At 49.0% G+C, this 24893-nt stretch overlaps 2 protein-coding genes across 3 annotated transcripts in view; both read right to left on the bottom strand.

Moving 5' to 3' along the window:
- LOC308528043 (F-box/WD repeat-containing protein 12-like) overlaps positions 1 to 10547 on the bottom strand; it is a 32487-nt gene extending 21940 nt beyond the window's left edge. For both annotated transcript variants that reach the window (XM_081103524.1, XM_081103523.1), the window contains exons 1-2: positions 10409 to 10547; positions 7472 to 7509 (exon numbers count right to left, since the gene is read on the bottom strand). In XM_081103524.1, coding sequence (XP_080959650.1) covers positions 7472 to 7509; positions 10409 to 10498 — 128 coding nt within the window. In that variant the 5' untranslated portion in view covers positions 10499 to 10547. The remainder of the gene's footprint in view (positions 1 to 7471; positions 7510 to 10408) is intronic.
- A 2751-nt stretch (positions 10548 to 13298) lies between these two features.
- CDK20 (cyclin dependent kinase 20) lies at positions 13299 to 21109 on the bottom strand. The gene is made up of 8 exons (XM_081103526.1): positions 20783 to 21109; positions 20277 to 20390; positions 17568 to 17756; positions 17209 to 17330; positions 16960 to 17022; positions 16080 to 16203; positions 15517 to 15672; positions 13299 to 14264 (listed from the first exon to the last, which is right to left on the bottom strand). The coding sequence occupies exons 1-8, from the start codon at positions 20855 to 20857 to the stop codon at positions 14067 to 14069; spliced, it is 1041 nt and encodes a 346-aa protein (XP_080959652.1). The 5' UTR covers positions 20858 to 21109; the 3' UTR covers positions 13299 to 14066.
- Between the last annotated feature and the right edge of the window lie 3784 nt (positions 21110 to 24893).

Here is a 24893-nt window from a genome sequence, read left to right as displayed (position 1 = left end):
TCGTGTATTTTGCTGCTGTTAGTAGGTGTATATATGTTTATAAATTTTATTTTTTATTGATTTCTGAGAGGAAGGGAGAGGGAGAGAAAGATAGAAACATCAATGATGAGAGAGAATCATTGATTGGCTGCCTCTTGCACACCCCACACTGGAGATGGAGCCCACAATCTGGGCATGTGCCCTGACTAGGAATTGAACCATGACCTCCTGGTTCATGGGTCGATGCTCAACTGCTGAGCCACGCCAGTTGGGCTGTTTATAAATTTTAGATCTTGATGGATTAACCTGTACTTTTTGTCTTAAAGTCTATTTTGTCTGATATTAGCCTGGCCATTCCAGCTCTCTTTTGGTTACTGTTTGCATAGTATATCTGTTTCCATTCTTTTATTTTCAACCTGAGCCTCTGAATCTAAACTGTGTCTATTATAGTTTAGATTCCTATAGTTTTGCTGCCTTTTTATTGGAGTGCTCAATCCATATACATTCACTGTAACTAAAAAGATAGCATTTACATGTCATTTACTTATTTCTATGCGTTTTTCCTTCTCATACTCTATCACTTCTTCTTTTATATTCGGTATTTTTTAGTGTCCTATTTTAATTCCCTGTTGTTTCTCACACCATAGTTTTTTGAATTCATAATGGTTGCTTTGGCGATTACTATTAAAATATTTATCTTTTATTTTTTTACTTTAAACAAAATTATTTTTTTTCTTTTTGTTAATTCTTACCTGAGGATACTTTTCCCATTGATTTTCAGAGAGAGTGGAAGGGAGGGAGGAGGAGAAAGAGAGAGAGAAAAGACATATAATTGAAACCTTAAAAGTAAATGGAGTATCCCTAGCCAGCTTGGCTCAGTGGACCAAAGAGTCCTGGGTTTGAGTCCAGTCAAGGGCATGTACCTTGGTTACAGGTCTGTGTTTCTCTCACATCAATGTTTCTGTCTTTCCCTCTTTCTTCCATTCTCCCTAAAAACTAATGTAAAGATATCCTCAGGTGAAGATCAACAACAATAAAAAAAAGTAAATGGAGTAAATGCTTTCATCAAAAGAGATAGGGGCAGCTGAATGGATACATAAATACGACCCAAATATATGCTGTCTACAAGAGATGCACCTCAGAACAACAGTCTCACATAGGATCAGAGTGAAGGGATGGGGAAAAAAAATTTCCATGCAAGTAGAAAAAAAAAGCTGGGGTAGCAAAACTTGTATCTCACAAAATAGACTTCATAATGAAGGCCACCACAAGAAACAACAGAGGTCACTGCATAATACTAAAGGGATCGATCAAATAAGAGGCTGGAATCTTGTTACATTCATACCATGGAATACCAGAAGAACAAACACTCCAAAATTTATATGGAACCAAAAAAGACCCCAAATAGCTGAAGCAATCTTAAGAAAGAAGAACAAAGTTGGAGGGATCAAAATACCAGATATCAAGTTATACTACAAAGCCACTGTAATCAAAATAGCCTGGTACTGGCACAAGAACAGGCATATAGATCAATGGAACAGACCAAAGATCCCAGAAATCAACCCAAGCTATTACACTCAATTAATATTTGACCAAGGAGGCGAGAACATACAATGGAGTCAAGACAGTCTCTTCAATAAATGATGTTGAGAAAATTGGACAGATACATGTAAGAAAATGAAACTAGGCCACTAACTTAGACCATACACAAGAATAAACTCAAAATGGATAAAGGACTTAAATGCAAGACATGAAACCACAAAAAAACAACAACAAACAAACAAACAAACAAAAAACTAGAAGAAACTATGGGCAGCAAAATCTCAAACATCTCCTCCTCAAAAAACTAAAAATGGAACTCCCATTTGACCCCAGTGATCCCACTTCTAGGAATATATCCCAAGAAACTAGAAACACCAATCAGAAAGGATATATACATCCCTATGTTCATAGCAGCACAATTTACAGTAGCTAAGATTTGGAAACAGCCTTAGTGCCCATCAGCAGATGAATGGATTAGAAAACTGTGGTACATCTACACAATGGAATACTACACTGCTGTAAGAAGGAAGGAACTCCTACCTTTCCAACAGCATGGATGGAACTGGAGAGCATTATGCTAAGCAAAATAAGCCAGTCAGAGAGATAAATATCACATGATCTCACTTATTTGTGGAATATAATGAACAACATAAACTGATGAACAAAAACAAATCCAGAGATAAAGAAGCATCGATCAGACCGTCAAACCTCAGAGGGAAGGCAGGAGAGGGTGGGTGGAAGGGGGAGAGATCAACCAAAGGACTTGTATGCATATAAGCATAACCAATGGACACAGACACTAGCGGGGTGAGGGCATGAGCGGGGGGTGGGGGTTGGGGTGACAGTGGGGGGATAAGGATACATATGTAATACCTTAATCAATAACGAAAAAAAGAAAAAATTAAATTAAAAAAAACCTCAGACTTCTCTCGTAGCAATATGTTTACTGATACATTTCCTAAGGCAAAGGAAACTAAGGAGAAAATACACAAATGGGACTACATCAAAATAAAAAGCTTCTGTATAGCAAAAGAAACCATCAACAATATAAAAAGAGAGCCCTCTTTATAGGAGAACATATTTGACAATGATATATCTGATAAAGGGTTAATATCCAAAATATGTTAGGAACTTATACAATTCAACAAAAGAAAGACAAACAATCCAATTTTAAAAAGGGCAAAGACCCTAAACAGACACTTCTCCAAAGCAGACATACAGATGGCCAAGAGACATATGAAAAAATCCTCAAAGTCACTGATCATCAGAGAGATGCAAATTAAAACAACAATGAGGTAGTACCTCACACCTATCAGAATGGCTTCCATCAACAAAACAAATGACAAGTGTTGGCGAGGATGTGGAGAAAAAGGAACCCTTTTGCACTGCTGGTGGGACTGCAGACTGGTGCAGCCACTGTGGAGAACAGTATGGAGTTTCCTCACAAAATTAAATATGGAACTGCCATTTGACCCAGTGATCCCAATTCTAGGAATATATCCTAAGAAACCCGAAACACCAATCAGAAAGAATGTATGCACTGCTATGTTCATAGCAGGGCAATTTACAATAGCTAAGATCTGGGAGCCCAAGTGCCCATCAGTAGATGAGTGGATAAAAAAGCTGTAGTACATTAATACCACAGAACACTATGCAGCAGTAAAAAAGAAGGATATCTTACCCTTTGAGACACCTTGGAAATAAGCCAGTCAGAGAAAGACAGGTACCACATGATCTCACTCATACATGGAATCTAATGAACAAAATAAACTGATGAAAAAACAGATCCAGAGATACAGAAGCATGGAACAGACTGTGGAATCCCAGAGGGAAGGTGGGGGAGGGTGGGTGGGCAGAGAACCACCAAAGACTTTATATGCATACTAGGAGCCCAGCGCGCGATTAGAAATTGTGTGGTGCCGCCCACCCTCCGGTCTGGTCCTGCCTCCCTCTCCGGCCCTTAAAGCAGCTGTAGCTGCTGCTGATCAGGCCCTCCCCCAGCACAGGCGCCCAGAGGCCCCTGCCGACCCACCCCTGATGATGCATGTGCACAACCTCCTGTCTGGTCAACCCGTTACGGCATCCTGGTTAATTAGCATATCTCTATTATATATATATAGTTTATATAGATATAGATATAGATATATATAGATAGATATGCATAACCCATGGACACAAACAATAGGGTGGTAAAGGCCTGGGATGGGAAGAAAGGGGAGGAGGAGGGGCAGGCTAGAAGGGGTCAATGGGGGGAAAAAGGGTTATATGTAATACTTTCAACAATAAGGATTGAATATGGAAAAAAAAAAAAAAGGCGAGTCAACTGTACTTAAATTAGCTGATTTATAGTCTCTGTCTACTGGGTCCAATGTCTAGGCTTCCTTGGGGACAGTTTCTCTTGTGTGCTTTGTTAATGCATGTTAGCCATACTTTATTTCTTTGCTTGACTTTTAACTGAAGATTTTAAATGACATACGTATTGTGGAACTCTATAAATCCAATGCCCCTTTCCCCAGGTGTGTTATTTATGCTGTTTGTTATTATTATTTGTTTAGTGATGTTTCTTAACTAATTCTGCAAAGTCTATAGCAGGGGTGGGCAAACTTTTTGACTCGAGGGCCACAATGGGTTCTTAAACTGGACCGGAGGGCCGGAACAAAAGCATGGATGGAGTGTTTGTGTGAACTAATATAAATTCAAAGTAAACATCATTACATAAAAGGGTACGGTCTTTTTTTTTTTTTTTTAGTTTTATTCATTTCAAACGGGCCCCGCGGGCCATAGTTTGCCCACGGCTGGTCTATAGTCTTTGTTACATCTGGTCACTTAAGTCCCTGCTCAGTTAAATTACTGCTCACTAATGATTGGACAGAGATTTTCTAATCGTCTAGAACAGGGGTGGGGAATGTCTGGCCCGAGGGTTGTATAAGGCCTATGAAGTCATTTGGAATGGCCCTGCCAAGGCATTCGGGGTGAGTTAAATGTTTGACTAAATACAGCATGCTAATTTTTAAGTTGATAATTCTGTATGGCCCAAGGATGATGTTTTAAATATCCAAATGGCCTCAGCAGAAAAAAAGGTTCCCCACCCCTTGTCTAGAACCACTAAGTCTCCCAGGCATTGCCAAAGGCTGTGTGTGTATGTCGGGGCATACGTTCCACACACAGCCGGGCAACTGACTGCTCTGCCTTATCCTTCATTCCTTCAAAGAATCTCAAGGTCAGCCAGAGGTGCGAGCCTAGAGCCTTAGTCAGGTCTCTCCTGAGTTAGCGCAAAGCCCTGCTTGTGCACACGACCTAGATTTCTAGGAATAGACCCGAGCTTTCCAAAACCCCTAAAGATATCACATTCCCAGCTTTTTGTTTTAAGTTTTTTGGTTAGCCTGTTCTTTCTAACTGTCATACATCAGCTCTGACAGCCACAAAGGTAACCAACTGTCTACAACTGTTTTTGACAAATACACCAAGGTAAAGGCTTTTCAAGTGGGTGAACTTAAAGTCAGGCAAAGTAAAGAGAGCCTACGAGGTCTTTCACGAAACACCAGATTGAGGTCAAATAGTGAGGCTCTGCTCCATTCTCCCCCTCAGTGAGTGCCAGGCTCCTGGTTTCACTGTGACTGGGAGCTACTGATATTCAAGATTAACACGGAGTTGGAGGGAGCTGTGGGAATAGGGTACGTGAAAGCTTGCTGTTCTTACTGAGAATATGCCGTTTTTTTCTTTAATAAACACTTCCTAGACTATTATGTCTCTGGTTAATTTCCAGAGTTACATTAAACGTTGGTTTTTTTGTATTCATATCTCAATCTAAACAGTGTGAGAAGAAAAGCTAGACCAGGAAGATAATGCGTTTAAGAAAAAAGAAAGATGACACATTTCTTTGTGGAATGAAGTCTATTTCTACATAGTTAAGGCCATTACCCATCAAACCATAGAAGGACCCATGGCCAATATTCAAGAGCAATGAGAAAATAAAATGATTTGACAATAAAAAAGGCTGTAAATAAGGTTAAAGTGTGAATATAAGTATGTGATATGCCTCTGAAATAAAATGATGTAGCAAGTGAAACAAAAAAAATACCATGGCTCCAAAACCTTTCACAGGTGGCAATTAATAACAAAACAACCTACTGTACACAACAGAAATTATGTACCTTAAACAAAATAAAATATTTGCAATTTTACTTATAACCGAAAAGCTAACACTTAGTGTGAAGAAATGGCAGAATTTTAAAGGTCCTGAAGTATTTAAGCCATTTGCAGCACTTTCAATGTAAATTATGAAGTACAGATTCAAAACACATGACCAGTTAACCACATTTATTCACTGTGTCCATAAGAAATTTTATAGGCACAACACCAGAAACGACACACGCATATGATGATGCTCCTGCCATGCTGTTGTCCCAGCCCCAGAAACATAAACCCAGGGCTTTTTTTACTAACATAAAACAATAACATCCCAAGAAACAACTTTATGCTTTAAAAAAAAAAAGGTTAGCACCAAACACTATGAAATAGTAATGAACCAAAATCCCGCCTGTGACTTGGCTAGCAGACAGCTGAACAACCTACGTGAGGAAGCTGGAAGCACGACATGGTAACATGTGACATATATGTGGAGGTCAGGGGATGAGCTGCTGATGAGTTTTTTTAGTTTTTTTTTTGAACTGCTGACCGAAATATATTTAGTTATTTCACTCAAATGGAAATTCCCACTCCAGCTGATCAGCAAAGATGGAAAAAAAGAGTAGGGTTTAGGGTTGGGATCCTACCCATTTTAACAGGTGAACATTGTTCTGCCAGGGCTTACAAATAGCTGCACTAATCCGCAAGTCAATTCACTTATTCCTAGTGACGCAATGTCTTTGAGAATCACATCTAAGGCATACTGTTGTCTACTTACCTACAGATCAATCAATTTCCAGAACTAAATGTTAATCTACAATTGTTGAGATAAAGACTGGAACCCATTAAAAGTTCTCTTACTTCAAAAGTGACTAAAGAGATTGACATCATTTTTCTAATATTAGCAATAAAAAGTAAATGAAAAGCAACAAAAATAACAATGCTATATGATATTGAAAATGAAATATGGTAAGACTGGCATTGCAGAATTATAAAATACCCCAATGAAAAGTTATCCTAAAAATAAAAACAATCAAGCAAAGATTCCCTCCATGTTTGGAAGCACCTTCATGTGTGAACAGTTATTTTCCATCACAAGTAATTAAAAGTAACCACAACTCCCAGCTGACGGGCAAGGATATAGTCTGTCCTGTATTCAGCCAGAGGTAGAAGATCTAACATTTTTATCTTGGGGCAAAAGAAAAGATGTCAGGTTCAAAAGGAGAAATGAATAGGAAAGAAAAATTTAATAATTTAATGATTAAAATATTTATTTTCAACTTTAATTTTTTGCATTTTACTTAAGTTCTAATATCATACATGCCTAGATAGCTATGTTGTTATAGTAGAGATGAATGAAAATAAAAGCGGCTTAGTTGTCTGTTGATTTGTCTACCATCATCCAGTTGTGTTCATTTGCTGTATATTTCTTCCCCTGAGTTTGGTACCCCTGTCTTCTATCAACCTCCAACTCAATTAATAAAATCTCTTATATTTCAGAACATTATAAAGAAAAGTGTTCTGCCCCAATCAGAGTGCAGTTTCCTCCTGGGAGGGGCTATCACTTATTGAATACTCAACAGAGGCAGAAACATAGTGAGTACTCAAAAAACTAACCCAGTGTAAGTCTTTTTGAGCTGCTGACCGAAATATACCTAGTTATGTCCCTCAAATGGAAATTCCTGCCCCAGCTTATCAGCAGAGATGAGAACAAAGACTAGGGTTGGGTTCTTACCCATTTTAACAGGTGAACATTGTATACCCACCCCCCCCTTTTCAGACACTGTCCCAACCACATATGGCTCTTCTTTCATTCACTCACCTCCACAATTCCTTGGTTCCTGAAACCTCATTCCAGACCTATAACAAGAGAAGAGAGAAAAGAATAGCTGTTCGGTCACCATGCAGTTAGCATTTAGCCTGCCAGGCCCTATGGAGGGGAGTGCTAATCAGACCCAGTGCCTGCACTCATGAAAACTCCTCCTGAGACATATTGAAATAAAAACCACCACATAAGTGAGAAAGGAGAGAATGACCAACTCAATGCAGCCACGAGGTTCAGAAATGATTACTGACCAAGTCCCAAAGGATGGGTCATTGCACTTTAAGAGAATGGCTGAAGCGTTCCAGCGAGAGACAGAACCACCTGTGCAAAGATTCAGACGAGTGAGAGACAGTGAGTAATTTGCCTTAATTAGAACATAAGTTCTGGGGAAAAGGAGCCGGAGACTGGCTTACACCAATTCCTGGAGTCATAATGGCAAAAACAGTGTGAAGCTACTTGAGAATTGTGAACGGAGGAGTGGTGCGTCCAACCGTGTTTTAGGACAATCACTCTGGCTGCTGTGAGAAGGAAGGGTTGGAAACGAGGGCACAGGTTGTAAGGTTGCTGCGATGGAGTAAATTGAGGCCCTGGCCCCAGGGATGTCCCAGATGCCAACATGGTGGAATGGAACAGCTGCCAAAGGGAGGCCTCTATATGGGCCCTGGTCTACAAACTGCCCGCAGCAGAAGCATCTGGAAGAGACTCAGGTGGCACGTGGAAAGCCCACGCCTGCATCCTGGATTCTGGAGCCTACACAGCTTCGGTGGGAACCACTGCGGAGATTTCTGTGGCCCAGTCCCACTGAGGGTCCTATCCCTGGAAGACACGATGGCCATGCTACCTGAGCCAGGGCTCCCATTTCTACAGCCCTCGCTCACCTAAATCAAAGTTTCTCAGCCCTTAAGAAGTCTTTTGGGCCCTATCCGGTTGCAGGTTCAATCCCCGATAGGGGCACATACGGGAGGTAACCAATGTTTCTCTTACATTGATGTTTCTCTCTCTCTTCCCCTTCCTCTCTGACTAAAATCATTAAAAACGTATCCCCAGGTGAGGATTAAAGTAGTCTTTTTGGCAGGAACGTAACGTTTATATTTTACAAAATCAAACCAGCCAAGAAAATTTATCCATTTTCCTTGTCTATAGTTTCCAGTTCAAAACACTACTGAGATCTTATTTCTCACATATAGAATTATCACATGTACTATAACCTGCAAAGTAAGTCCTACCCACCTTTACGGATCCCTCTGACCCTGGCCTTAACTGAACACCCTGAGGCAGCGATGACTGACCTCACTTTTACCTAACGGGGAATCTAGAACCTAGAATGTTCGTGCTACAAAAAGGTCTAAGCATATCCCTTTCTCACTCCGCCACTGTGCCATCCAGAACCTGCTGCTGTGGAAGCAGCCAGGCATCCAATTCCATCGTGTGGGGCCACTTGGATGTCCTTGAACAACGCATTCACGGAGATACTCACCTTAGTAGTAAACATGGGGATGAAAACCCACTATTTTACTTGACACATTTAAAATTGTAAGTACAGAACTCAGGTCATGATCTGTTTGTTAATCTTTTTGTAAAAATAATAGATTATTTTACAATTTACTCAACAACTACTCATTGGGAGTGTGATAGGCAGTTAGGCAGACATGAGCAGAGCAAGGACTAAGGACCAGGTACAGACGGTCATCAGAAGAGATAGCCCCAGGAGCCTAGCAACTGACAACTGGAGGGCGCGCCCTCCTCCCCAGGGTGACTTTTCCTCCCCTAGCAGGTCACTGGTCCTGTGGTTGGACCCCCTGAGCTTTCATATCTCTGGTCATTCCGTTTGGACCCCTGCCCCTGACCTTTCCTCCCGAGACATAACATTTAGGCCTCAGTTGTATTTCAGCTCCACGCCCAGAAAAGCAACAAAACCAGGTAATCAACACCAGGGATGACCTCAGGACCAGCTGCATTGCATACTGACCACCTGCCCTGGTGCCCACCAACCCATCAGTGGAGGCCCTGAAAGGACACACAGTGATTGATTCCCCCGGAGTGACACCCACTGAGTGATTCCCCCGGAATCTGCCCTAACACCTCCACGCTTAAAACCTTAGAGGAGGACCCAGTGCACGCTCCCTCCAGGGAGCACATCGGAGCCTTTCTTTCCCTTTCCCCTGCCCCCCAGGGGTCACCCTTACCTTCCTCACTTCTAAGCTTCAAGGGCCCGTCCTTTGCCTCTACGTACTGATTACTTACTCTAGCTCTGTGATTTTCTAAATAAATGTTCTCTTATAGGTTGAGTCCTGGCTGTGAACTCTTCCCTAGCCAGAACTCAAGCACCGAGGTTGCCAAGTCCAGGTCCAGTCTAACGCCCGGTGCCATTCTCACCACCACCACCAAGAGTCTGTGATGCAAAAGACAAAACCCCTGTTCTTAGGAATGCGTAGCGGGGGAAGCAGTCATCAAATGCACCCTACAAACAGCGCTTGGAGTTGTGCCGAGTCCCAGGAAGAGGGTATGAGGGCAGGAGTCACCAGGGATGAGGCTCAGGCGAGACTAGCGCACTCAACGGGAACTCGGCACGGCCAGGGCGGAGTGCGGGCTCCGGGGCTGCGGAGAAACAGGACGAGGTCGCCCCCTAGAGGAGGGGCAAGGGGCGTGGCTTTCCAGGCAGAGCCAGCGAGGCAAATTCCAGAAAGAAAACGCTCCCTACATTAATCTCTGGAGTGAATCCAGATGGAAGCGCGCGGGCGTTCCTAGGCAAGGACGGGGCCTTTCGGGGCGACCCTTCCAGCGGCCGCGGCAGCAGCCACCTTGCGGGCCGAGAGCGCCCTCTGCTGGTCACAGCTTCAAGCCGCCGAAAGCCCCAACCCGGACGGGGAAACGGGTCAGAGAAGGGCCGGCCTCGGGCACTCAGTGGCCATGTCCCCAGCCCGGGCGCGCTACCTTGTCCACCTGGGCGGCACGGAGCAGGTCTCGGGCCTCCAGGAAGGAGAAGACGTGCAGCAGCTCGTGTACGCCCAGCGACGGCCCCATCGCTTCCGCAGTCCCAGGCCCGCCCCGCCTTCTCCGCGCTTCCGCCCCGCGGGCCAATCCGCGCCCGGCCCGCCTCTGCGTCCCTGCGCCGCCGGCGCGGTGTCCCTGCCCCAGGCAGAACCCGCCCTGCTAGCGCGCATGCGCCTCATTAAGCCAATCCCGGGCCCGTCCGCCGCTCCTCGGCCCCTCCTCCCGCAGTGCGGTGGCCCCACCTACTCCGCCTCTGCCTGGCCTTGGGTTTGCCCCTAACTTCACCTTGGATCTCGCCTTTGCCCTGACCCGTACCCTGACACTCCCCAGACCCTCGCCCATCCCCTCCCGCTGACCTTCACCCGCATCACTGGACCTTACAGTGTTCCCGAACCGGCACCTCTGGACCCAGCGCTGTGGTGCTGGCCCTGCCCCTTGGTCTCAGCCCTTACCAATGTGTGTCCAGGCTCCACCTCCACCTCACCCCTGCCCTCTAAACCTAACCTTTGACTTGGACCTCTCACCAGGTTCATACTGGCCTTCACCCTGCCCCTGGTCCTGCCATGTGCCCTTATCCTGACCCTCTTCCTCAACCTTGCCCTGCTCGTCACCTAGTCCTTATTAGCACCTGTCACCCACGCTTAGCCCTCCTTCCTTCACCTAACCCTGATCCTGACACCCTCACTGTGAACGTCATCCCGACCCTGACCCTCACGTTCACAATGACCCTCAGACTCCCTCTTACATTGGCGCTGGCACGTGCCCAGACCCTCGCCCTAACTGAACCTGTGCCTTCCTTACCACGGTCCCTAGCCTGGTCTCACCCTTGCCTTGGGCCCTGACTCTGAACCTCACCCTGAACTTGGTCCTGGCCCTGGCCACGTGCAGATCAGTTAGTGTAAGGGTGAGGGTCGTGATCAAGTTCAAGTCAGGGCAGGTCAGAGTCACAGGATGAATGTAAGATGAGGGACAGAGTAATAAGGGCCAGAATCAGAGTGAGGGTGAGTGTCTAGTTCAGGGTAAAATTCTGTATCAGGTTACAGATCTGGATGAGAAAGAGGTCAGTGTCAGAATCAGGTTCATGGTCAAAATCAGTGTAAGGGAAATTTTAGGGCCAGGGTTATGTTCAAGATCAATGTGAGAATCATGATCAAGGTCAGGACCAGGGTCAGGTTGAGTGTCCATTAGAGGATCAGTGAGAGGATGCAGGTCAGGGGCTATTGTCAGGGTGAGGTAAGATTGAGAGTTGCACTCGGGTTGACAGTGAATGTCCAATTCTGTGTAGGATTCGGATCAAGGTCAGGGTGAGGCTGATATTCAGGATTAGTTGGGGTCAGTGTCAGGTTATGGGTCCAGATCAAGGTTAGGATAGTCAGTTCAGGGTGAGCATGATGTTCATTGTCAAGGTCAATTAAGTCAATGTGGGGTTTGTTTTCTTTTGCTGCTGGAGTGAAGACCTCCCACCTTCACTTCTCTCTCTTGCATATACACCCACCGGGATAATCTAAGACACTCTTCCCTTGTCAAGGTCTGTACACTTGATCACACCTGCAAAGCCCTATTGCTATGTAAGGCAACATTTTCATAGGTTAGAACATGGGCATCTTTGAGGACTGAGCATTCTTCAACCTACCAGTTATTGTCAGGTTTAAGGTCAAGGATGGGTCAAGATGTGGGCATTGACCACGCTGAGGATGATGGTCACCGTAATGATGGTCAAGTTTGATTTCAGGTCAGGTTCACAGCCAAGTGTGAGTCCAGGTTCTGCTCAAAGGTCAGTGTTAGGATGAGGATCAAGGTCAGGGTGAAATTGAGGTTTGGGTTAATGTCAACATCAGGATCAGGGTCCTGGTAAGGTTTGACGTGCAGACTAGTTTCAGGTTCAAGGTCAGGCTCTATGGTTAGAGTGGAGGACTATGATGGCCCTTGTTAGAGAATTCAATCTAGGGGCAGGGATAGAGTGAAGTTGAGAGTCATAATCAGATTAAGGGTACCAAGAGTCTCATTCGTGATAGTGTTGCGTCATGACCAGTGTAACAAATAGTCATTGTCAAGGGTAAGTCAAGGTCAGGATAAGTATGACAGCCATGTTAAGCATCAGGATCAGGGTCATGATGAGCATCAAAGTATGAATGCCAATCAGAGAGGGTCAATGTTATTGTGAGAGTGATGGGGGAGTTCATGAAAAAGGTTAAGTTCTATGTCAAGTGGGGTCAATTATGGTGAGGGTCATGGTCAATGCCAAGACAAGGCCAGGTTTAGGTGGGTAAGGGTCTGACAAAGAATTGGGTGAGGGTGAGTGTATATGTCAATCAGGGTGATGAATAAGGGTCAGGTTTAACGTAAGGCTTAAGGACAGAGTGAAGGTCATGAAAATTGAGCTAGACATTCTGACACAGATGTGGCTGGAGAAACAGGCAGAGGTCCAATCCTGAAAACATCTTTAAAGACAGATGAGATGGTCACTTTCCCCTCCAGAAAGCAACAACTGGAGTTTGTGTTTTATACTCCCTCTAAAAGCAGTGGCTGGCAATGTTAGTCACCTCTGTCCTCAGTGCTTACAGAAGTTTATTCAAATGGGGCACAAAATGAATATTTTAAGAATAAGAGTACTAAGAATATATTTCTTTAATCTGCCTGTTTTTATCTATCCTTGAACCAATACCACTGTCTCAATTATTACAGCCCTATGCCAAGTCTTGGTATCTAATAGGTAAGCCCTTTCATCATCATTCTTCTCATTTCTGCATCCTCCTTTCAACCCTTATATTTCCATATATATTTTACAACTGTCGTATCAAATTATTAAATAAGAAAAACAAGCGCTGGATAGAATTGTATTGTGATTTATTGAATTAACAAGTGAGTTTCAGGAATGCCTGTCTCCTTCTCGAAGGAAGAAGATGGCACAACTGATTCTGGCTCACCCTTCTCCAAAGGCGGAGATGTCTGTAAACCAGATTAAGGTGTTTGGTTCACAACCTGAGCCATACTTGGGCCTGGACTTCCGCCACATCACCTCCAAAGGGAAGCTCCGTCATATAAAGCCCCTAGGGAGCCCCCAAGATTAGAGTAGCCATGAATGGCGTCACTTTCCCAGCGACCACAGAGAAGCAAGGACCAGGAGAAAATGCCACCTCGGCCACTTCCCTTGATAGGAATGGAAGAAAGGCAGACACCAGGCAGAACTACTTGGGCTTTTTTATAATAAATCTCAAAAACTGAAGTAGTGTTTAACATCCTTGAGAACAAAAGCAAACCCACCTCCCTTCCCACTAGGGTTTCTGAATTGAGGACATCCTCCTCTGTGCTCACAGAAGGCTCTTCCAGGACGTGTCCTGGCCAGAAAGGCAGTGCCTGGAGCAGCAGCACCACGGCCAGCACGGAGGTGGGCGCACTGCCCCTTTCGGATGGTAAGTCAGCAGCACTCAGCCTCGGGCCTCCTCCTCTGCTGGGGCTGGACATCCTCACTGCCGGGCTGGGACAGGACCAGGTGCGAGTGAGCCCAGTGTGGTCGTAGTGGCCATGGGGTGAGTCAGGCTGGAGCAGAGGAACAGGAGGCCCTGGAACACAGGCCGGCGGGGCCTGGTCCAGCAGCTCAGCTCTCCGGGATGAAGGGCCGAATCAGCTCTGGGTTCAACAGCAGCTCCTCGAGGGGCTGGTCCACATGGAAGTCATGGACGTTGGAAGGCCCTGGGTGGGCCTTGGGGGCCAGTCCCCCCGGGCGCTGGGGAATTGGCAGCTCCGAAGGGTGGGCAGGCAGGGGGGCTGTGAAGAAGTACTGGTGCAGGAGGGCCTGGGGGTGACAAGAAGGAACAGCATATGGAAACCCACCCCTTCCCTGTCCCAGCCTCAGCTCACTTCCTGAGCCGGGGAGACGAGTGCTGCCCTGCAGGGCTCCTTCCTTCCCCTGCTCGGCTGACTCGCTTCTGAGTGCTGACTGGGCACAGCCCCAGAGGCCAGGGGTGCCGCAGCGCACAGACCTCCACGTGCCGGGAGTGGGGGACAGTAAACAACACAGAGAAGTAAGGTGGTCCGTGTGCCAAATGACCAGGGCCGAGGCGCAGGCTGCAGTGCTGAGAGGAGGCCCTGGGAGGTGGCACTTGAACAAAGACAAGAGAGATGAGTACGTGAGGCCCAGGGACAGAAGTGCACAGACCCTAGGACATGGGGGGAGCCCTGGGGCCAGAGCGGGGTGACCGAGAGGGACAGGAACAGGCAGTCAGAGGTGACAGCCCCAAGCCCGTGGCTCCTATGGGCCACTAGGACCTGGGCTGTCCTCTGAGGGAGCTACAACAGGAGAGCCCTGCAGAGGGTGCTGGCCTGTCTGGACAAGGTCACGACCTCTGCCAGGTGGGAGCAGACACTGAATGGGCAGGAGGAGACTCTGGGAACAATGGGGAGGGGTTTAGATGGAGCGGGAAGTGCTAAGTTGGTCTCGGGATGCTCTGAAGGAACGGTGGACGTGGCGCTCACCAGGCGCATGCATGAACACACACTGCTAGTGCCAAGGGGGGGAGGGGAATGGTACAAGCCACAGAGACCCTGACGCCATAGGCCCATGGTCCCCCTTCCTTCCCTGCCTCCCTGCCACAACCCGTCCTGCTGGGTCCTTCTCTCCGGGCCTCCGCTCATCATCCCTCATGAGGAAACACCTCCCGCGCCTTAACCCATCCTCCAGGGAGCCTGACGCCCACTGCCTGGGCGCCCTGCCTCACCACGAGGTAGAGACCCCACAGGGATGGGGCCATGACCACTTGTTCGCTCTGGCCCAGGCCCAGGACAGTGCCTGGAATATGCCAACGCTGAGTAAATACCTGCTGGAGGAATGAAGGCATGACGAAGTGAGTCACCAGTAACCGGAGGGGCTGTCTTCTGTGAGGTGGGCATGCCCTTCCAATGGGCCACCCTTTCTGCCTGCAGCGCCCCTGGGGTCTGCTCAAGAGAGGCTTGGTGGCTCCGAGCCCCCATCACACCTTCTCAGGGACCTTGACCTCCTGAGTCCCATGAGCGTGAGTGAGGAGGGTCAGGGCCACGGGTCACCCTACCTGAGAGGCTGCAATGCGCTGGCGCGGAGGGTAGAGGAGGAACTGCCCCAGCAGGTCCAAGGCCTGGGGAGAGGCGTCGGGCAGCACCTCTCCTAGGGGCACAGGCGCCTGCTCCTCGAAGGAGATCTTGTTGTAGTCGGGCAGCTCCGTGATCTCCTGAGGGGAACGGGGCGCCTCAGGGCCAGCACTGCCCGCCGGCTCCCTCCATCAGTCCTCGCTCCCTGTCGCCCACCTGCTCAGGCTACTGGCTGCGGCCCCAGCCACGTGTCCACCCTCACCCCATCGCCCATGTCTTCACTCACTCACTCACTCCCTCGTGCCTCCACCCTTTCCAGAACCTGCTCCACCCCCAGCTTGGAGAGACTGCAGGTGCTAGGGGCAGGCAGGATGGGACAGTGGACAGCAGGGAGGGGGGAGCCCCCAAGCTGGGCGAGGACAGTGGTCTGGGATTTCAGGGAGGCATGGGGCCAAAAGAGCAAAATTACAGAGAGGGGAGTCACCAGCTACCAGGGGAAATGAAGGACACCTCCCCCCTCCCTTCCCCACTGAAGGCCCCTGCTCACCGGCCAGATTTGAGGGCTAGGGGTGCCCAAGATGCGAAGTACACAGCAAAGCTGTTCGATGTCGTTCTCCCCTGGGAAAAGCGGGGACCCGTTCAACAGCTCCCCCAGTATGCAGCCAACGGCCCTGCAGATACAGAAGCCAAACAGCTCAGACTCACACCACGGGCACTGGTCTCCCCACACCAGCTCCATCGTCTCACACCATGAACACAGGTCTACTCATACCAGCTCCATCACTCCCCACCGCGGACACACGTCTCCTCACACCAGCACCCACCTCTCGGCGCAAAGTAGCCTAGAGGGCTCACAGCCAAGACCAAGCCCCCAAACAATCAAAGACCTCCAGCCTACAACACAGAGCACAGCCCCCTGTCCAAGCATCTCTCAGCCTCAAATCTACAACACACAATAACCACTCAACAGTTCTGCACCTTCTCAGAGCTCCCCACCCCGGGACACACAGCCACCTCCTCACATTCTGCGGCAGGCCTCCAAACAGCCCCCCAATCTCAAACTCTTGGGCATGTATACGCACGCTGTCTCAAGTGAAGGCTCAGAGCCTTACCACCCAAGGACCCGGGCCTCAGGATCGTTCAGGGCAGATGCATCCCCTGCACAGTAGCTAGATGCACCACACCCCAGGAAACTTCCCACTGGGACAACCACTCCCATCCCACCCAACCCCCATCCAGCTCCAGAAAGTCCTGGAGAGGAACACGGGTCCCAAACTCCTCAGAGACACCCTAACTGGGGAAGAGAGCCCAAGGCAACCCAGAGCTCACAGCCCGAAAATACCGCTAAGCAGCTGAGAGATCCCAATGCCCAGGAGGAAAGGGTGACTCCTCGACCCACATTCCCCCCTTGCCCAGCCCAGTCTCACCACAGGTCGACCCCCTGGTCATATTGGCGGGCACCGTACAGGAGCTCGGGGGCTCGGTACCACCTGCAAGAGAAGGGTAAGTGGTCACAGCCAAGTCTCCAGTCTGACCGGAGGCTGCCCCAGAAGGTCACCCTGGCCCCCGTGCCCGCCTCATGAGCAATGTCTGGAGAAGCCCAGAAGCCTCTTTTCCCCGGGGGAGGCATGGGGCCTGTCCATCGCTAGGTCCTGCCTGGGAACCACCCTCCCTACCTGGTGGCCACCTGGTGCGTATAGAGGCGGCTGCCGTCTGGGGAAAAGACCCGGGCCAGGCCGAAGTCCGCTATCTTGAGCTGGCCCGAGGCGCTGATGAGCAGGTTGGCTGGTTTCAGGTCCTGAGAGCACCAAAGGAGGCATCAGTTCTTCCAGGGCCCCAAGAGAACCTTGGGGGCTGGCAGGCTGAGCACCTGGGTCAGCCCAAGTCCCCACCCCCTGCAGGACCACACCCCAGAGGGCTTACCCACAGGCCCCACCCCCTCAGTCCCCCTCTCTGGTCTTGTCTTCTTCAAGGGCCGGTCCACCCCCAATCCAACGGGCCCTCAGGCCCCACCCCAGCCCCTGCTGGGACTGACCCGATGCACGATGTTGTTGGCGTGGCAGAAGGAGACACCTTTAAGGAGCATCTGCAGGTAGCTCTTGACCTGTGCCTGGGCAAGCGGCCTCTGGGTGTGGCGCACCACCTCCGCCAGATCTGACAGCATGAACTCGAAGGCCAGCACAAAGCCTGCCCCGTGCGGGAATACGGCCTTCAGCTGCACCACCTGCAGGCAGGGCACCCAGTCAGCCCCCAGACGCATCGGGCTCAGACTCCTGCTGGAACCCCCAGCCCTTGCCACAGCAGAGGACAAGACAGACAGAGGAGGTGACATAAGATCTGAACGGGGACCAAGGAGCTGGGTGCCCTCTTGTTCCTGTCTCCTGAGAGAAAACAGGCTCCCACTCTAACACTCCACTCACACTCAGGGAAAAGGAGGTCTAAGGCCACTTAGGGCAACGTCTGGTTCCCCCACCCAGCCCACAAACTGGAAAATCAACTCACACACACACACAAAATCAAGTCTCATCTGGTTTCCTCTAGGGCAGCGGTTCTCAACCTGTGGGTCGCGACCCCTTTGGGGGTCGAACGACCCTTTCACAGGGGTCGCCTAAGACCATCGGAAAACATATATAATTACATATTGTTTTTGTGATTAATCACTATGCTTTAATTATGTTCAATTTGTAACAATGAAATTGGAGGTCACCACAACATGAGGAACTGTATTAAAGGGTCGCGGCATTAGGAAGGTTGAGAACCACTGCTCTAGGGCTATTAAATCCCAGCACCAAGAAAAGGCAACCACTACTCCCCAGAACTGTGACAGCTGGAGACACGTCATATGTACTGAGGGCCCACAGGTCACAGGTGTTGGGCTGCACAGGAACGAGCAAGAAAAGGGGACCTTAAGGAGCTGCCAGCACTGGGGAACCGATGACTGACAAATGTTCTAATGAGGACAGAAGAGAAAGAACGGGGTGGGGATGATTATACAGGGAGCTGGACAGGAGCTCTGGGCAGGAGACAGCAAGCACAAAACCCCGAGGCAAGAATAGAGGAGGCTGGAGGGAGGGACATGTGCATGTGGGAAGGCTCTGCTCTCTTCCGCCCCAAAGCCTAGAACGGTGCTTGTCCCGGGAGCATCATTTAAGCTGTGTTGAATGAATGGAAAGAGAGGCTGGAGGCGGGTGGGAGCAGATGGTGACAATGCTTTCACTGTGAAGACAAGCCACTGGGAACGGACAACTCCACCTACATGTTTTTGACGGTGGGGCAGGGCAGCAGTGGGAAGGCTGCTGCAGCTGTTCTGGTGAAAGGCGACAGTGGCCTGGGCCAGCGTGAAATCGACAGTGTTTTAAAGATAGAACCTCAGGCCTGCTGATCACAGGATGCAGGGCCTTGTCACCAGCCTCCTGGTGGCCACACAGGGGCTGTCAGCAAGCCCTTTACTCCCTCAAAAAACGAGAATGGCCTTACTGCTATTTTTCTGATTTTGAGGCGAGGACATAGTCATTTTACAGAGTGAAACACACACATACATTCAGATAATACACAAAATTACTTTAAAAAATTTTTTAAATATATTTTTATTAATTTCAGAGAGGAAGGGAGAGAGAGAGAAACATCAACGATGGGAGAGAATCATTGATCAGGTGCCTCCTGCATGCCCCCTACTGGGAATTGAGCCTACAACCCGGGCATGTGCCCTTGACCAGAATCGAACCTGGGACCTTTCAGTCTGCAAACTGACGACGCTCTATCCACTGAGCCAAACCAGCTAAGGCCAAAATTACTTTTTAAAAAACAAAAAAAGGAAAATCCCACCTACAATAATCAACCTTAAGAGTATATCCCCCCAGACTTTACAACAGATACGGCATACAGACACACATTCACATATACACAGATATAATGTTTTCATACAAAACCGGGATGACAAACAGTTTTAGAGCATGCCCTTGTCACCCAATATATCATGAAGAGCTTCAGAGATTAAGGAACAAATCAGGGGCTCCCTTATCCAAGGTCAACCCATCCTTGTCACTCCCCGGGAAGTTGAGCACATTCTCCACTCCTGACATGGACAAGAGAGAGAGCCAAAGAGAATGAGGCTGGGATATGAGGTGTCCCTCTTTATGTGCCCACAGACTCTCCCAGTCCTGTCACAGCACCAACCACACCAGCTGGGCCCTGTAGCTTCTGTCCATCTCCCTTACCACACTAACTTCTCAAGAGCCTGGTGAGGGCCAGTTTCGCCCGTGTTGCCAGTGCCCAGCACCGGGTGGGGCCTACAAAAGGCCCCAAAGTTAAAACATCCAGACTCCTCAATCAGACCTGGTCCCAAGCCCCCCATTTGCTGGTGGCTGGCCCTGCTGCCTGGTCTGAGAGAGGTCGATCCCAAAACCTCCCGTGCAGATTAACCGAGAACATTCGGAAGGACAATGGAGGTGAAGCAGTTAACCCAGCCGGCAGAACACAGCAGGAGCTCAATAGGTGGCAGCGATCATTACCACTAGAAACCACTGAAGAGTTCTGAGAAATAAGGCACACGTTCGTGAATGGATGGATGAGTACAGACAGAAGTGGATGAACAAGAAAGTGAATGAGTGAGGAATGCAGTAGTTTGGTAAATGAGAGGGAATACGTGGGCAAGAAGGGACGTGAGGGCGGGGAAGCACATGAGCCAGTTGAGTGGGAGTGAGTAGAGGGCGGGAGGAGGTGCCCGGCCCCCAGCCCCACTCACATACTGATTGTCCTCGATCTCCTGCAGGGCCTTGATCTCCCGCAGGGCCTGGTTGGGGATGCCATCCTCCAGCCGCCGCAGGGCCACCTTCTTGAGGGCAACGATCTCGCCAGTCTGTGCAGGACGGAACGCAGACACTGCCACCCCATGGCCCCTGGGAAAGGCTGGCGAGGGGGTGGGAAACGCGCCCTCTGGGTGGGACGCAGAGGCCCGAGGCCCTCGTGAGGATGGAGGGTGCCCCCATCCCGTCTGGAGGGAATTCACAGTTCAGAAGCATCCTCAGCACGCTCCTGGGGACACGTGTGGGATGCGGCGGGCTGCAATCTGGACGCCTCCATCCCCACCCCTTAAAGGGGTTAAAGTGATGAGCACACGCGGCGAAGAGGAGAGAGACCGGGAGGCCGGCGCAATGGCCCACGCCTGGGTTCGGAAAACAGGTGCACCTCACAGAGAAAGGAACGGGACCCAAGGAGGAAGGCCCGGGAGGCCCCCGGGGCGCAGCTCACCTCTACGTGCTTGGCCTTGAAGACGATGCCGTGTGCGCCCTCCCCGATGCGCCCCAGAATGCAGTACTGGTCCATCGCCCGCCCTCTGGTGCCCGGACCGGGCTGCCTAGAGACTGGGCGGACCCCAAGCACCGCGGGCCGGCGGCCAAGTGCAGCTGGAGACGCTCGCGGGCCTCATCTGCGCTTTCTCGGAGGCCCCCGCCCCCACGCCGCAGGGCGCTTCATCCGGTGGAGGTCACCGCGAGCGGACAACGCCAGCCCCCGAGCGCCGAGCAACAACCGCAACAGACCCCAGCCCGCCGCTGGGAGTCACGTAAGGAGATACGCAAGGCACGCCGGGAGGGCGGGGCCGCGGGGCCTGGAGGGCGGGGCTTCAGGCTGAAGGGCGGGGACGCAGGGCCTGGAGGGCGGGGCCTCGAGCTGAAGGGCGGGGCCTCGAGCTGAAGGGCGGGGCCGCGGGACCGACAGGGCGGGGCCGCGAGGGTTAGGAGACTCCCAGCAGTGACGGTGAAGGGAGAGGGCCCGGGCTGAGTGGTAGAGGGACCCTCAGTGAGGTCTCCCTTCTGGAAGGTCAAATGGCAACATACAGAGATAACTTTTTAAAAGTGCAAACTCCAAAAAGAGAAAAAAAGTACAAACTCTGACTCAGAAAATCTATGACTAAGGGCTTCTCATGAGGAAACATTTGAAGGAATTTGCAACTTGAATGATTTTAACAATTGCATATCATCAAAGGAGGTTGACCAAAAAAACACACAACAGAAGTAGCTCTTAAATTTCTGGAAAGATGCTCAATCTCACACACGAGATAAATGCAAAATAATGTATAACTTTTCACCTATCGGATGGCCAAAGATTGCAGATCTAACAGCCTGGCCAGGCTATGGGAAAACAGGAGCTTTCCTACAGTGCTGGTGGGAGTGTAATCCCTTAGCCTCAGCAAGCCCACTCCTAGAAATTCCCCCAGTAGATATATAGCACATGTGTGAAATGACATATGCAAAATTATTAAGTGAAGCATTGCCTGAATAGCAAAATATTGGAAACATTACAAATGTCCATCAATAGGAGACTGACTAAGTTGTGATACACCTATCAAATGAAATATTAAGCAGCTTTAAAAATGAATGAGGAAACTTTTAAGGTACAGTAATGGGAAGATTTCTAAACTATATTAAGTTAAAAAGGCAAGATGTAAAACAGCATAGCATGCCACTAGCTGTGCCCAAGAAAAGTAGAAAAGAATATAAATAAAAGCATATGTAGCCCTAGCTGGTTTGGCTCAGTGGATAGAGCATTGGCCTGTGGACTGTAGGGTCCTGGGTTCGATTCTGGTCAAGGGCATATGTCCGGGGTTGCAGGCTCAGTCCCGAGTAGGGGACATACAGGAGGCAGCCAATCAATGATTTTCTCTCATCACTAATGTTTCTATCTCTCTCTCCCTCTCCCTTCCTCTCTGAAATCAATAAAAATATATAAAAATAAAAAAATAAATTAAAAAAGCATAAATAAATAAAATGTGTGTTCATACATTCCAAGATATTTGTAAAGATACCAAGTTTTCATTATTGTAGTTACCTGGTGGGACTAGAAGCATTGGTGACAGAGTGGGAGGCAGACTTTTCACTGGGACTCTTTGTATTCTTTGAGTTTTGAGCTGTATAATTTACTAATTCTTCTCTTTTAATTCTACTCTTTTAATAATTTCAGAAGAAGGTCTTGATGTCCACAGAAGGATATCCACCCCGTTTGATGGTAGTAGAGGCCAGATAAGAACCCAAATCTATTTTTGGCCAACTCTGGAAATCAGATTATCTTCCATCTTCAGGATTTGTTGTTGTACATTTGCTTTTTGGTTTAGTGTATTTCCCAATCTAATTGTGCAATGTCTGTTTTCTTTCTTATGTGTGGTCTCTGAAATCTCTGCTCAGTTAGCTTAGGTGTCAGCTAACAACTGGGGAGAGGTTTTCAGTGGGCAGGCTCCTTTCTTCAGCCAGCACAGCCAGTGTCCAGGGGTTCTTTCTGACAGAGGTGGTCTGTGTGAATGCGAAGGAATGTGAGTGAATAGCAAACCTCATGCCCTGATGCGAATTTGAATCCCCAGACAGAAGTCATGGCAGAGGAGTCCACACAGAAATACTTCAGCATTAGGCCTCTGCCTTCCCTCACTCAGCCTCCAGCTACATATAGTCAGATATCTCTTTGCTTATCTGTTCCTCTCTGGCTGCACCGATGTGATTGGTTCCCAGTGCCATGATCACTTCAGGAGCCCAAGACTCATCCAATACCTTCTTGTCCTTCAGCAGTAATGTCAATAGACTGCTCATCTCTGGACTTTATTTTCACTTACTTTATATAGCTTTCCTCTCTCTCCTCCTCTTATTTACTATATGAATACTAGAGGCCCAGTGCACAAAAATTTGTGCACTTGGGGGTGGTCCTCAGTCAGCCTATGCCCTCTTGCAGTCTGGGACCCCTCGGAGTATGTCCACCTGCTGGCTTAGGCCCGCTCCCTGAGGGATTGGGCCCAAGCTGGCAGTCAGACATCCCTCTGGCAGCCCGGCAGCCCTCGGGGGATGTTCACTTGCCAGCAGGGAGTAGATCTAAGCTGCAGTCGGACATCCTTAGTGCTGCTGAGGAGGCAGGAAAGGCTCCTGCCACCACCGCTCTGCTGGCAGCCATCAGCCTGGCTTCTGGCTGAGCAGAGCTCCCTCTGTGGGAGTGCACTGACCACCAGGGGACAGCTCCTGCATTGAGATCTGCCCCCTGGTGATCAGTGTGTGTCATAGTGACCAGTCATTCCCAGTCGTTCTGCTGTTAGGGTCAATTTGCATATTACCCTTTTATTATATAGGATAGAGGCCTGGTGCACAGGTGGGGGCCAGTTGGTTTGCCCTGAAAGGTGTCCCGGATCAGAGTGGGGGTCCAACTGGGGTGCCTGGCCAGCCTGGGTGAGGGGCTGATGGGTGTTTTCAGGCTGGCCAAGCCCCCCGGCGATGGAAGCTCCCAGCCCCTCCTTTTTTTTTTTTTTTTTTTTTTTATTCTGGGATTTATTTACCTTCTATTATTGAAATTTTGTAGCCTTGAGTAGAGCTCAGAGCCAGCCAGGGCAGGTAGGAAGCTTGGCTTCCTCCATCAACAGGGGCAACCCAAGCCTCCTGCTCGCTCCAGCTCCGTGGCCACAGCCGGCTGAAAGCAGGTATCTGGGGTTTATTTATCTTCTATAATTGAAACTTTGTTGCTTTGAGTGGAGCTCAGAGCCGGCTGTGGCAGGTGGGAAGTTGGCTTCCTCCATCATTGGGGCAACCAAGCCTTCTTCTCATTGCAGCTCTGTGGCTGCCGGCCGCCATCTTGGTTGGGTTAATTTGCATATAGTCACGCTGATTGGCTGGTGGCCATGGCTTAGGGCATAGCGAAGGTATGGTCAATTAGCATCTTTGTCTTTTATTGGTGTAGACTAGAGGCCCAGTGCACAAAATTTGTGTGCACTGGTGGGGGCGGGAGGGGGGGTCTCTCAGCCTGTCCTGCACCCTTTTGCAGTCTGGGAGCCCTGCAATCGATCACCCCACAGAGGGAGGCCCTGCTCACCTACCACAGCCTGCCAGTCAGTGGCCTGGGCCTCCCTCTTTGGGGTGATCGTGGAGCTCCCTTATTGATCACCCGCCAGCTGGTGGCCTGGGCCACCCTCTATGGGGTGATCCTGGGGCAATGGCAGGGCCCTCCCAACCAATCACATTGCACCCGCTTTGGCTGGCCTGGCACCAGTGGGTGTCATAGTGTGGTCGTGCAGATGGTCCTTCAACTGTTTGGCTGTTCAGTTGATTTGCATATTATGCTTTTATTATTATAGATTATTATAGATAGATAGCCAAGATATGAAAGCAAATTAGGTATCCATCAATAGGTGACTGGATAAAAAAGATGTGGTAGATATATACAATGAACTATTACTCAGCAATAAAAAAGAATGAAATCCTGCCATTTGTGACATGGATTGTATGTAGAGGAACATGGATGGACCTAGAGGGTATTATGCTCAGTGAACTAAGTCAGACAGAGAAAGACAAATACCAATGGTTTCACTTATATGCGGAATCTAAAACAAAACACA

The sequence above is a fragment of the Myotis nattereri genome (assembly GCF_964212035.1).
Source record: "Myotis nattereri genome assembly, chromosome: 12".
In the NCBI taxonomy this organism is placed as follows: Eukaryota; Metazoa; Chordata; class Mammalia; order Chiroptera; family Vespertilionidae; genus Myotis; species Myotis nattereri.
Note: the sequence above shows the minus strand (reverse complement) of the source record. Positions and strands in the feature narration are given on the sequence as shown.

Coding starts and splice junctions, on each gene's coding strand:
- CDK20 (XM_081103526.1), bottom strand. CDS start 20,857: ATGGACCAGTACTGCATTCTGGGGCGCATCGGGGAGGGCGCACACGGC. Junction 20,391..20,782: donor TCAAGGCCAAGCACGTAGAG/GTGAGCTGCGCC, acceptor CGTCCTGCACAG/ACTGGCGAGATCGTTGCCCT. Junction 17,757..20,276: donor AGATCGAGGACAATCAGTAT/GTGAGTGGGGCT, acceptor CCCTGCCTGCAG/GTGGTGCAGCTGAAGGCCGT.